General features: G+C 34.9%; 1 protein-coding gene across 4 annotated transcripts in view; it reads left to right on the top strand.

The window, feature by feature from the left end:
- The window catches only part of SSH2 (slingshot protein phosphatase 2), a 479353-nt gene that overhangs the window by 424270 nt on the left and 40900 nt on the right, over nucleotides 1-14183 (top strand). For 3 of the 4 annotated variants that reach the window (XM_053706138.1, XM_053706137.1, XM_053706139.1), the window contains 6 exons: nucleotides 1910-2031; nucleotides 10959-11027; nucleotides 12020-12085; nucleotides 12419-12613; nucleotides 13226-13319; nucleotides 13849-13977. In XM_053706138.1, the coding sequence (XP_053562113.1) occupies nucleotides 1910-2031; nucleotides 10959-11027; nucleotides 12020-12085; nucleotides 12419-12613; nucleotides 13226-13319; nucleotides 13849-13977 (675 nt within the window). Of the gene's footprint in view, nucleotides 1-857; nucleotides 1696-1909; nucleotides 2032-10958; nucleotides 11028-12019; nucleotides 12086-12418; nucleotides 12614-13225; nucleotides 13320-13848; nucleotides 13978-14183 lie in introns of those variants that run through there. The other variant, XM_053706140.1, reaches the window with a different exon arrangement.

The following is a 14183-nucleotide window of genomic DNA, read 5'->3' as shown; positions in this document are numbered from 1 at the left end:
TTAAAAGAAAGAGAAAACATTGCAGACTTTAAGGACCAGTTTAGTTTTTGCACCCTGTCTAACAATGACAAGCAATCTTTTTAGCGTTAAAACTCAATATGCAATTTAAAGGGACATTCCTGACAACATTTAAATGCATGTAGATGAATTACATCTTTTGAATAGAAACATATTTGCAATATACATGTATTGGCAAAAATGCTTCTAGTAAAAGTTCTCTGTTTGTGTTAACATTTTCTCTGCACGTGCATGTGAAGCATAGCTAGATATTCTTAGTGCGTCATAGTAAATACTTAGTTTAAATAATACAGCTGCTCAGAGCACCAGTGGGGCTTGTATCTGAGTCGTTACAAGATGGTACAAGCACCTTAAAGGGACATGAAACCCAACATTTTTATTTCACAATTCAGATGAAGAATACAATTTTAAACAACTTTTCAATTTACTTCTATTATCTAATTTGCGTCATTATTTAGGTATCATTTGTTGAAGAAATAGCCATGCACATGGATGAGCCAAACACACAAGGCATCTATATGCAGCCACCAATCAGCAGCTACTGAGCCTATTTAGATATGCTTTTCAACAAAGTATATCAGGAGAATGAACCAAATTATATAATATAAGTAACTTGGAAAGTTGTTTAAAATTGTATTCTCTATCTAAATGATGAAAAGAAACAATTTGGGTTTTATGTCCCTTTTAAGTTCTCCGAGCAAGTGCTGTGTTTAAAATTCTGGTTTACGGTGCATACTTAAATACACTTTTAAACGGCTATAGCTTTTATTAGAAGCAAGTTTGCTAATACATATATATTACAAAAATGCTTTTATTCAAAACTAAAATTCATCCACGTGGATTCCAATTTTTGCTGGAATGTCCCTTTAATTTAAAAAAAAATATATATAAATGAAATATTCTTCAAAATCCTGATAAAACCCATTTCTGTTGAGCTCAAGGAATCCTACTGAAAATTTAGACGAGGTTTTGATTGGAACTTTCCAATCACTGCTCTCAGAATGATTTGCATAATAATTATTATGCAAGTGAACTCCTATCCACATGCGTAATAGGGCAATAAATTTGTGCATGCACAGTGCCACAGGGTCAACTCCAACATCCTTATTGATTGCCAATCACATGAGTGCTCTGGCAGGATGGATGAAAACTCTCAATGCCGCTGACATTAGTGTATGGTGATGAAGGCAATGCGCTTGCTCCCGCGATCTAGGTATCCCTCCGAGGGCTTGGGAGAAAAAAAAAATTCAATACATTTTTTTGTAAAAACTAAAAAAAAAAAAAAAAAAAAAAGAATGCAGGTGAATTAGGTATTTTTAAGGTACATTTTTTTAAAATCTGTGTTTAATTAAATGTATCAGTGTCATTGTATTTACCAATATAGAAATAATTAATTGCTATTACGCTCATCGTTACCTGCTATTAACTTCTGTATAATATCATTTGACGTAAGCATGTGGTCTTGTTTGCAAAGTCTTCCTTTTCACTGTGTGGTCTGTTATGGTGTAATCAGGCTTTGAGTAATAGGGGTGGGGCTTCACAAGTTCTCATAACAATCAGCACAGACAGGCAAGCTACTCATATCTAAAATGATGGAGCATTAGGATCACCCTTAGAATTTGTTTTTGGATTTATAAGCACAGCAGAATGATTCAATTATTCAGTCTGAATGATCTGGTATGTTTGTAGCCGCTATATATTTTAAAACAATTTATATCGTAATGCTCCAAAAAGTTAGTTGCCAGAACAAACATTTTAGGAGCCGTGGACAATTAAGTGTGCGTTTTATTTAGTGCCAATATAAGGTTATTGTATTATTGTGCTGCAGTATAGTAGCTGTGTGGTTATGTGTGTGTTTTTATAGTTATTTATTTTTTCTCTCTCCCATTAGGCCGTAAGACTAGAAAGCACCTATCAGAATCGGACACGCTACATGGTGGTTGTTTCAACAAATGGAAGACAAGATACTGAAGAGAGCATTGTATTGGGGATGGATTTTGCATATAATGATAGGTAATATATTAGGGTTTACATATTTCCAGCATTGTATAATCTTCTGAAGAATTCATATCAGTGTCACAGAATTTATTTTACGTCTCATTTAGTGCTTTTCTATATATGAAATAAACATTTGAAAGCATTTAAAGGGATACTCAAGTCATAATTAAACTTTCATGATTCAGATAGAGAATGTCATTTTAAACAACTTTCCAATTTACTTCCATTAACAAAATGTGCACAGTCTTTTTATATTTATACGTTTTATATTTACAGTTTTTGAGTCACCAGCTCCTACTGAGCATGTGCCAGAATTCACGGAATATACATATATGCATTTGTGATTGGCTGATTGCTGTCACATGATACAGTTGTAGTGGAAATAGACATTACTGAAATTTGTCAGAAAAAAAATGCTGCTACTCATTTGAAGTTTAGACTAAGTGCTATTGCATTGTTTTTTTATCTTGCATTTCTTCATTATGCAAATCTACTGTATTTACTGGTCCTTTAAAACTGTATATATTTTTTATTACATACAACTTCTGCCTTTCTGCAGGCATTTGATAAGCTGCAATAACCAGAATAAAGTTAGAAGAATAGTGAATAAAATAATGTAGTACATTGTAATTATTTTTCTTTAGCTATATTGTTCCCCATAAAATGGAGTGTGCAGCGATTGGCTGATATGTGCAGGATCTGGTTTATTTTTATTTCTAATTGGCCACAACAAAGGAATTAGATAAACAACCTTTTAAAGCCTTTTCAATGAGTGTGTATCTGGCCTGCATAACAATGCATATTTCTCTAACATGTTGTAGATGCTTTTAAAACCTTTTCTTAGCTAAGATCAGTTAGGTTTATTATAAAACTTGCTTTGTTCTCATGATATTCTTTGTTGAAAGATACCCCTGTAGGGGTCTGGAGCACTACATGGCAGGAAATAGTGCTGCCATCTAGTTCTTTTGCATATGGACAACATTATTGCTAAGCTGCTGCCATAAAGTGCTCCAGAAATGGGCCGGCTCCTAAGCTTATGTCCCTGCTTTTTAACCAAAGATACTACGAGAACAAATAAACATTTTGGGTTTCATATTCCTTTTATACAACGTTCCGATTTACTTCTACTATCAGGTTTACTTCATTCACTTGTTATCCTTTGTTAATGGGGCAGCAATTTATTCGGTGCTAACTGAACACATCAGGTGAGCCAATGACAAGAGAGATATATGCAGCTCAAAGTGGTGCATTGCTGCTCCTGAACCTTCCTAGGTATTCTTTTCAACAAAGGGTAACAAGAGAACAAAGCAAATTAGATAATAGGAGTAAATTGGAAAGTTGTTTAAATTTGGATGTACTGAATCATCAAAGCATTTTTTTTTACTTTATTGTTCCTTTAATGCACTTTATTGCATGAAACATAACAATGTTATGTTAAATCTTCACTTTTACAATATGATCATCATGTAAGAAGAACTATCCATACAACTCTGTATATTATGTTACAATTCCCATTATCCCTTGCCATTCATTTATGATTTCCTTGTGATTCTCACATGAATTAATATAAAGTTATACTTTTTTAATATAGCTAGTTGTAAAATCTGTACCAGTCAGTGCAATGCAATCGGGAACCATGTGACTTTATTTCCCAACTTTAAAGTTAACATTTTTGCTCTTTTTTCTTTATTCCAGCAGCACATATTTGCACTGGATGTGTTTGATCCTTGCTTCTCATGTTCAACTTACAGATTTATTTAAACAGCCTTTATTTCTTTAGCTGTCTCACTTTTTCCCTGCTAGTTAGCAACTCTACCTCCTTTTTTTTCTGTCCATTTTCAAGCCAGCAGCCAGTGAGGAAGGGCTGCGAATGGCTATGCCAGGAATCTTAAGCGAGATGTTATTCATAGTCGAGCAGTCTCGTTGCTATAGAAAATATTTGCCTGGTTGTTTTCAGATCCCACCTGTGTAGTTTAATATATGCTGTCCTTGTGGTTCTGACATGGCATTGACACGTGATGTTTTCATATGTTAAATGCCTTTTCCATAGAGGGGAAAATTAGAGTTCACGTAATTGGAAGTTTTCAGTTTAGTATTATAATTTTTTTTGTACTTTACAGCATGAAAAGGTAGTGGTGGTTAATTTAGCAGCCCAGAAACCGCATGCAGCTCCAGATCTCCAGAACAGGAAAGAATGTGGGAATACCAATATATTCTGTATTACCCGACAAAGCACCTGCATTCCCTCGTCACAGCAGTACATAGCAACAGCTGAGCTCTGCGTCTCAAAAGATCTGCATATGGATAAACTTTAAATCTGTTTTCTTAAATCTAGAAAACTACAGGGATATGCAGAAAATGTGTTTGTTGTCTTTTGCTGTGGCTGTGAGCTTGTGCAGTGCTTGGAAATGATTGTGTAGCATTTAACATTGCACAGACTTACATCATCTACCTGTAGCTTACTTAAAGTGATATGAAACCCCCCAAAAAATATGTTGTGATTCAGACAGAATATATCATTTAAAAGGGACAGTCTACTACAGAATTTTTGTTTCTAAAGATAGATAATCCTTTTAGTACCTATTCCCCAGTTTTGCATAACCAACACGGTTATATTAATATACTTTTTACTTCTGTGATTACTTTGGGGCCTATCTATCAAGCTCCGAACAGCAGTTATGAAGCAGTGGTCACAAAGACCGCTGCTCCATAACCCTGTCCGCCTGCTCTGAGCAGGCGGACAGGAATCGCCACAATACAACCCGATCGGGTTGATTGACAGCTCCCTGCTGGCGGCTGATTGGCCGCGAGTCTGCAGGGGGCGGCGTTGCACCAGCAGCTCTTGTGAGCTGCTGGTGCAATGCTGAATACGGAGAGCGTATTGCTCTCCGCACTCAGCGAGGTTGTGCAGACCTGATCCGCACTGTCGGATTAGGTCCACAAGACCTTTGTTAAATAGGGGCCCTTGTGTCTAAGCCTCTGCAGACTGCCTCTTATTTCAGTTCTTTTAACAGACTTGCATTTTAGCCAATCAGTGCTGACTCCTAGTTAACTCCACGGGAGTCAGCACAATGTTATCTATATGGCACTCATGAACTAGTGCTGTCTAGCTGTGAAAAGTGCATGCCCTATCTGAATCAGGAAAGATTAATTTTGACTAGACTGTCCATTTAAAAAGTTTCAAGATTAAGTCTATTATCAAATTTTGTTTTTTTCCTATGATAATCTGTGTTGAAGAGATACCTAGGTAGGCATCTGGGGCACTACATGGCAGGAAATAGTGCTGCTATCTAGTGCTCTTGCAAATGGATAACATTCTTGCAAAACTGCTGCGATATAGTGCTCTAGAAATGGGCCGGCTCCTAAACTTTCGTCCCTGCTTTTCAACAAAAGAGAATGAAAAAATTGATAATATAAGTAGGGTTGCCAGGGATCCAGTATTTGACCGGACAGTCCGGTATTTCCGGTTACTGCCCGGTAATATGAGTCCAAAAATACCGGACAAGCCTCTGAGAGACACACAAATTGTTTTTTTTAACTCTGTGTTCTAAGTTCCAAGCTATTACCCGACCTAACCCAGGCTACTAGGCCAGCCCAGCCCGTGCCCCAACCAATGGTCCAGCACCCAATCTAGCCTGCTATTTGCTCAGCTGGAGCCAGAATTTGCTCCGGACTACTGTGGTGGGCACAGGCAGCTTGCAATGACTGATTCTGTCAGACGGACGTCACGTGATCAAGCGCGTGACGTCACGTGATCAAGCGCGTGACGTCACATCAGCGTGAAGACCCGCGGGCTGCCTGTTCTGTATACTACATGCAGAGGCTGCTGAATGCTGTATGTGACTGTCTGAGATTAAATCAGACTCACCCAGTGTCACCTACTTTTAAGAAAATTAGGTATGTGGCATCATGTCTAGTCTCAGTTCATTTAAATAATTATTTTATGTATTATCACCCACACAAAAAAGTGTAATTTTATATATATATATATATATATATATATATATAAAATAACTATAATATATATATATATATATATATATATATATATATATATATATATATATATATATATATATTTATTTAAAAGTTCAATGTAGACAATCACTCCAGAGATCAAGTCACAAGTGCCCAGGGTGCAACAGATAGGCAAATAGAGTAGAAGAATGAGTGCACTCGCCAAGACTTTTCAGAACTTTATTCCAAATATGTGAACGTTTTCGGGGGTTTAGCCCCTTCCTCAGACATACAAAATAACAATGTGAATCAACCCACACCAGACACCCTTATGTAAGGTAGTCCACCCAATCAATCGCTCTCCAGAGTAAGGTGCCACCCACATGGTGATGTCACCCCTCCAGCAACGAATGAGAGTGGCCCAAAAAAAATTACAATGTGAAACAGCAGGATAATAGGCTAAACAAAAAGTAAAAAATAAATAATAAATAAACTGACAAAAAAAATCAAAAGCAAAAAGGAATGTAAAATTTAACACATGTATGTCTGAGGAAGGGGCTAAACCCCCGAAAACGTTCACATATTTGGAATAAAGTTGTGAAAAGTCCTGGCGAGTGCACTCCTTGATCTACACTATATATATATATATATATATATATATATATATATATATATATATATATATATATATATATATATATATATATAGTATATATTCTAAATATATTATATACAGTGTATATATATATATATATATATATATATATATATTATAAACGTATATATTTATATATATCTATAATAAATATATATATATATATTTATATATTATATATAGACACACAGTATAATATATATATATATATATATATATATATATATAAGGCAGAACATACAGTGATCTGAGATGTCATCGCAGAAAATGCAGAATGTCTGCAGAAAGAACAGTACACATGCAGGAACCGTTAGGGCTTGAACTTTGAAGTGCTGTTCCACATTAGACCGTTCTCTTCAAACAGAACTGTGCTATGGTTGCAGTGTATAACTTTTCCTTATCACTTTGCATCCAGAGCAAAGTGCTGTTTGAAGTGAGCAGTCAAATGTGCAGTAGCTGGCTCTCAGAGATTTTTTTCAAACCCGCCCTCTAGCCTTTCCCAGTCTGCAAAGTTGTTTGTTCTGAATTTTAAAATATAGTCTTTTGTACAATATTTACAATATTTAGGGATAAAATGCAGGGAGGCCGATCTGAAGTCTCTGAGGATGCCTATGAGGTTTTTCAGATGACATTGGTTGCCCATCATGCATTTAAAAAAAAAAATGTCTTATCCATAAAGATGTTGAAACCTCTGTAGGGATTATTCCAGGAGTAGTTTTGCAAGTTATTTATCTTACACTATTGCAGATATTATAGACCAGGGTTGGGCAGCATGAGGCCCTTGGTGATGGACTTCCAATAATGCTTCTTGATCCCATTTTAATTTCATATTTAAATACAGGTTCCACAGTTCTCAAGCACTTCAGTTCCACATTTTCCCTGACAATAAGTACTCAAATAAAGTAGATAAAGACAGTTTATGCTGCAACTCGAGTGTAATGGTTAAAATTACAGTATGTCTTTTTGCAGCCCTTTAAAATGTTACTTGTTGCCCATCTCTGCAACTTTTCTGTCCTTCATTCTCTCATGCATAATAATGAGAACCTAAAACTTAACCTATTTCTGTCAGTAAAGGATTTTTGTTGTTGTGGTATTGGCTGTCAGATAAAAAGAAGGCATCATAAGTGCTTCCATCTCTCATGATATGTGTAATTTAATGCTCATCTGTGATGAGAGCAATCCCTCCCAGGCGACAGGTCATGTGTTCTGATCAAGCCTCTCGACTTGCAGAACAGTGTGTCCAGTTGTTGCATAACAAGTCATGTTGTAGTGTTTGTGTAAGACTTGCTAGAGAGTCTGTTTCAGGGGTGTGGGCTGGATATTACTTGATAATTAGCCCTTTGCTTCAGGGAATAGTCTGTGCTGGTTGAGGTCCTCTTCCTCTCACATATTCTTGAAAATTTGTAAAAGTGCTTGAATATTCAGTGTTTCAACGGCTCCTGTTTTTATAAAGATGTTGTCTGCTCCCAGGTATCTATCGCTGATGATTATTTGGTAATTGTGGTGTTATGACCGTTTAAATGTAATAAAGCTGCAGTTCTTATACTATAGAATATTTTAGTATTGCACTACTATTTGCACTTACCTATGTGTAATGCCTGCAAAGGGACAGCTCATATCCGCTCTGGACCAGCAATGCACTACTGGTCCGTTGCAGAAAATGGCTGCTAAACCAATCAGGGGCAGCATATGTGTGTAGCCAACAGTAACTGGCTGTGTTCAACTCCAGATCGAAGGGCATTGCTGATCCAGAACAGAATTGAACTGTCAGATTTTTACAAATAGGTATAAGGAAGAGAAAATACTGATTCCAACAGCACAGCATTTTGTCACCTTTATTGGAACATAAGGATCATGAAAAATATGACAATGTTTCAAGCAGTCAGCCCTTAATCATGCCATCTTAGGTAGGTCAGGCCTCTTTTAGTGCATAGTTGTATCCTTTATTAAGCAGATTGTTCTCCAGAAGCTGATTTAAGGGAATTGACAGGGAGAACTGTTTTCCATGACAATATTATATTGTGGTGAGAGAAGTGGTAACACTGTAAACACATTGTTTAAACTGGTAAATATTGAACCTGCCACATGAGTGAGTACACAACGTGTAATGTTTGTTCTAGCAATACATTTGTTTGTTATAGTGCTCATAGCCTGTACTGGCCAAAGCTTAATAGCGCTGTCACACACTCTGTGATTATAATATAAAATGTTTACTTTTTTGTAATAAAAATATTTTGCAATGCTTTAATTATTTATTTTTTCCTTTAAAATTGGAGGTTTTCCAGACTTCACAACCTAATACTACTACATTCTACACAGCCCTTGTTAGAGCACTCTGGTTACTTATTTATAAGTGTACCTTATTGGCCTCAGTAGTTTCTCCATGGTGGTGCTCATTACTTTACTTTATTATAAAATAAGACTTGATACATATTTTCAGCAATATTTAAACAACTAATATAATTTTAAAACTATGCCTGCTTATTTTTCTCTGGCTTATCTTTTCTTTGAATATATCATCTTGTCTTGGATATATTTAGTGTTTTGTGTCCCTTTAAGTAAACTAAGAAAAGGAGATATGCAGAAAGAAGCTGAGCTGTTTTTAACTCTCCAGGTCAAGTTTCTCCTCCGTATTTATGACAAGGTCCTTGATTGGTTGCTAGGTTTCCCTAATCAGTTCTTACTAAAAATATCTCACACCATGTGATGTCTTTGCAAACCTTTTTCTGTTTCCATAAACTCATCACATTTACAGCACACAAACTTGGTGAATAATGGTTTGTATAACACAATGTCTTTAATGTGTCAGGTAACCCTTATTAAAGGCTGAGAACTGCTAGAAGGCAAATACACTAGCTAGCTTTAACTGCCTTCAATTCTTAAAAAATAATAATAATTTGTACTGTAGGTTAATCACCTTTATTTTAACTATTGTCACAATTTCTTTCCAAGAACCTGACAAACATAAAATCCAGATTGGTTCCTAAAATATGTTTCTGGCTCCTCAATATAAATTTGTCAGCTCCTGATTTTACTAATACATTGTAATTTAAAAATATAAAAATATATGCAGTTGTAGCAATTAATAGGGCATTGTCTTAAATAATGAAACATATTTACAGAGATAATCTAGTCAAAAGTAAAGTTTCATTATTCAGATAGAGCGTGCAATTTTAAAGGGACACTGAACCTAAAAAATTTCTTTTTTGATTTGGATAGAGCATGCAATTTTAAACAACTTTCTAATTTACTCCTATTATCAATTTTTCTTCGTTCTCTTGCTATCTTTATTTGAAAAACAAGGAATCTAAGTTTTTTTTGGTTCAGACTCTGGACAGCATTTTCTTTATTGGTGGATGAATTTATCCACCAATCAGCAAGGACAACCCAGGTTGTTCACCAAAAATGGGCCGGCATCTAAACTTACATTCTTGCATTTCAAATAAAGATACCAAAATAATAAAGAAAATTTGATAATAGGAGTAAATTAGAAAGTTGCTTAAAAATTCATGCTCTATCTGAATTATGAAAGAAAAAATTTGGGTTCAGTGTGCCTATAAGCAACTTTCTAATTTACTCCTATTATTTGTTTTCCCTTCTCTTGGTATCTTTATTTGAATGTAAGCTTAGGAGCTGGCCCATTTTTGGTTCAGCACCTGGGTAGTACTGGCTGTTGGCTATATTTAGACACCAGTCAACAAGCACTACCCAGGTGCTGAGCCAAAAATGGGCTTACATTCTTGATTTTTCAGACAAAGAAGAGAAATTGATAAAAGGAGTAAATTAGAAAAGTTGATTAAAATTGCTCTACCTGAATCATAAAAAGTTTAATTTTGACTAGACTATCCCTTTAATGAATTTGAAAGCAATTCTTTCTTTCTTAAATTTTAAAAGATTCCGGATTTATTTCAGGACAAGCTGTCAAAAATAATAAATGAAAGTGCTTTACTGGATTACCATTCTAAAAAATTCACTTTTTCTTTTTTTTTTTTTTTTTAAAGTAGTTTTGTGCTTCAGTGCTTGTAGAACCTCCTTTCTGTGCACTATTAATATTTGTGAGCGTTTTATATTGGAGGATTATTTTAACTTTTTTTTTCTTTCAAAAAATGTATTTATCTTGTTAATTGCTTTTTGTTCCTTTGTGCTTTAAAATAGTTGTTATTTTTTTAGAACCGGAGCAATGATTTTGTGCAAATATGATTGGTCATATCTGTCCATATGACTCTGGCTTTACTTTTGTGAAGTGCTTAAGAGTTTTGGTATGAAATGATTATTGTGATGTATCATATATTTTCTATTTGATCTTCTCACTGTGGTCTTCTAATTGCAGCAGCACGTGTACTATTGGCCTTGTACTACCCCTGTGGAGTGACACTCTTATCCATCTGGATGGAGATGGGTAAGTTCTTTATTATTATTATTATCGGTTATTTGTAGAGCGCCAACAGATTCTGCAGCGTTATAAACATAGGCGGAATACAAGGAAACATTTATAGGGATCAACCGGGTAGAGGGCCCTGCCAAGAGTCGCACTGTTGTAGTCAGCTCTTAAGAAGGTGATCTACAAACAGCTGCTGGGCTCTTAGGCTTACATGCTAAGGGGGTACAAGAGGATAGCAATGGAGGAGAGGAAACGGTATAAAGAAAGGTTAGTGTAGGTTGTTCTTTTTCCCACTGATGAAGCTTCATTTCACACACAATATTATTAGAGAAATTGTCATCCTTATTGTTTTTGCCGCAAACTGTAGTGACCTCTACACAGTTATAGCCTATACTTCTAGTCAGCACCTCAAGTGACCTTTCCTGCGTCCCAGTCTGTCCTTCACATGCAGTTCCGACATTAACTGTACACTTTGCTGCTGAGAAACATTTTGTTTACAACCTCAAAACTTTAGGACATTGTCATTATGTAATTATGTAACACAAATAATGAAAGTAGTAGGTGTTTATTTTATATGTATAGAACGTGTGCTCAGCCCAGTCTAGACTAGTGTAATAAAACTTTTTTTTATGATGGTAGGTCTTAGTAAGGCCTAGTAATCCTTCCTCTGGGTTTGAATTTATTGTATAAAAGATTATACCTTCTGGGCTTTTTATATAGTTTCCTAAAGGCAGTCTTTGTCTGATGGTTTTTGTGCTAGTCTATAAAACCGATAGATTATGTTTTCTAATTTTGTATATCATTCTGCACTACGCAGTCTAGCCCTTGTTAACTTCTTACTAATTTTAATAGACTTCTATAAGTGCTGTCATTTTATATCTCTGATTTTGTCCCTTTGTACACATAATTGTCAGTCTATAAAAGTTTTTGATATGGGGGTTAGGCTTAATGTCTCTCACAGAGATAGTAATGTTACTTCAAAAGTAAAATTAACTGTGTTTTTCCCACAGAGGGTTCAGCGTTTCAACCGATAACAGAGTTCACATATTCAAACCTGTTTCTGTACAAGCTATGTGGTAAGCAATAATAATTTTATCCTTTTACTATTAAATTATTGTTTCAAAGATTTTCACACACGTGTGTATATATATATATATATATATATGTATATGTGTGTGTGTTATATCTATATATATATATATATATATATATATATATATTTATATATATACTGTATGTATGTATGTATGTATGTATGTATGTATATATATATATATATATATATATATATATATATATATATATATATATATATATATCCATGTGTATAGTTTTGGTCCATTTAGTCATTATATTGTATATTTGTTATAAGAGCTCTGTATCATAGATTGTAATTTGTTTCCTTACAGGTCAGCCCTGCAGAGTTTACATAAAGCCTGTGAGGTAGCCCGATCCAGTAATTATTACCCAGGCAGCCTTTTTCTAACATGGGTTAGTTATTATGAGAGTCAAATCAACTCTGACCAGACATCCGTCAATGAATGGAATGCCATGCAAGATGTGCAGTCCCATCGCTCGGATTCACCGGTGCTCTTTACTGATGTGTAAGTGATTTGAACACAAGGCATTAGAAACAATGCATTGCATGCTGTGCTTTACTATACAAATCCATGTGTGAGTTAAGGGGGTGATCTGTTCCTAAAGCCATACCCATTGAGCTTTAGGGGTAAGCGCCTCCTCCTCCTGTACTTATTTGTATTATCAGGTCTAATTAGAGGTGCAGAATACACTAACATATAAATAATGGTGATAATATGAATATAACTTTTGGGAGCCACTAGAAAATAGACATGTGCATTTTGTATTTATTTTTATAAACGAACACTGAATATGGCTGCAGGTAGCAGCATTCAGATCTTTTTGGAGCGGAATTTATTTGTATAATAGTGCAACACACAAAGATCTGTAAAATTCACATCCTTATGTGTTGCACTATTAAACAAAGAAAACAGTCTCCTAAAAGAGCAGAACGCTGCTATTCGCGGCCATATTCGGCGTTTGTTTATAAAAACAAATGCCGCATGCACATGACTACAAAATCAGGTTGTGATGTTGCATTAGTTGTGTAGAGGTGTGTCAGATTTCTAGCATTTCATTTAGTTAACATGGTTGTATGACCAACGCATAAAGTATTGTAATCTGTCTTTATTTTACAGCCCAACAGAGCTTGAGCGTACAGAACGTTTAATAAAGGTGAAGCTGAGAGAGATCATGATGCAGAGAGACCTGGAAAATATCACATCTAAAGAGGTACAATGGGGTTGCAGTACCTTCTAAACAGAGAACACAGACCCCAAAAATGAGTTTGCTTAAATGGCTTTTTTGATTAATAATGTCCTTTGAAATTTAACATTAAGATGTTAATAAAATTGTTCATTAATGTAACAACCAGGAAAACATAGAGGGCATTTGTCTTCCATATATAAGGTAATACTATTCCATATGTCCATGAAAAATTGATGAATAAGGAAAACATTAACTATATTGGAGGCTTTGCCAACAAGGTTTACTTGTGATTGCCCTGGTTAAATGTCCTTTCTTCTTTTGGGGAGAAACCCTAGAGAATCTTAAAATCACATGTGGGCAATGAAAGCTATTTTGTATTTGTTTTAGCTGAAAACTCACCTTGCTGACATAGTCATTCTTCCAGAGGCACCGTTGTTACAGTGCTGCACATTTATACAACTGTGGAAAGTGTTGGAGGGAGCAATGCTTTGAACTTGTTTTCATTGTTATTTATGATGTATAAGTTTTGTTTTTTTTAACCTGTGTTTTGTAGATTCGGACAGAGCTTGAAATGCAGATGGCTTGTAATCTGAGAGAGTTTAAGGAATTTATTGACAATGAGATGATTATTATCTTGGGACAGATGGACAGCCCTACAGAAATTTTTGACCATGTGTACCTGGTAAGATACATGTAGTTTACCTGCATAAAAAATTTTTTTTTCCTTTTTATTGCCATTTTTGTCACATATATATATATATATATATATATATATATATATATATATATATATATATATATATATATATATATATATATATATATATATATATATATATATATATATATATATAAATGAATAAGCAAATTGAGTTAATATTAAGAGCA

Source organism: Bombina bombina, chromosome 3 (assembly GCF_027579735.1).
Source record: "Bombina bombina isolate aBomBom1 chromosome 3, aBomBom1.pri, whole genome shotgun sequence".
Classification (NCBI taxonomy): Eukaryota; Metazoa; Chordata; class Amphibia; order Anura; family Bombinatoridae; genus Bombina; species Bombina bombina.
Note: the sequence above shows the minus strand (reverse complement) of the source record. Positions and strands in the feature narration are given on the sequence as shown.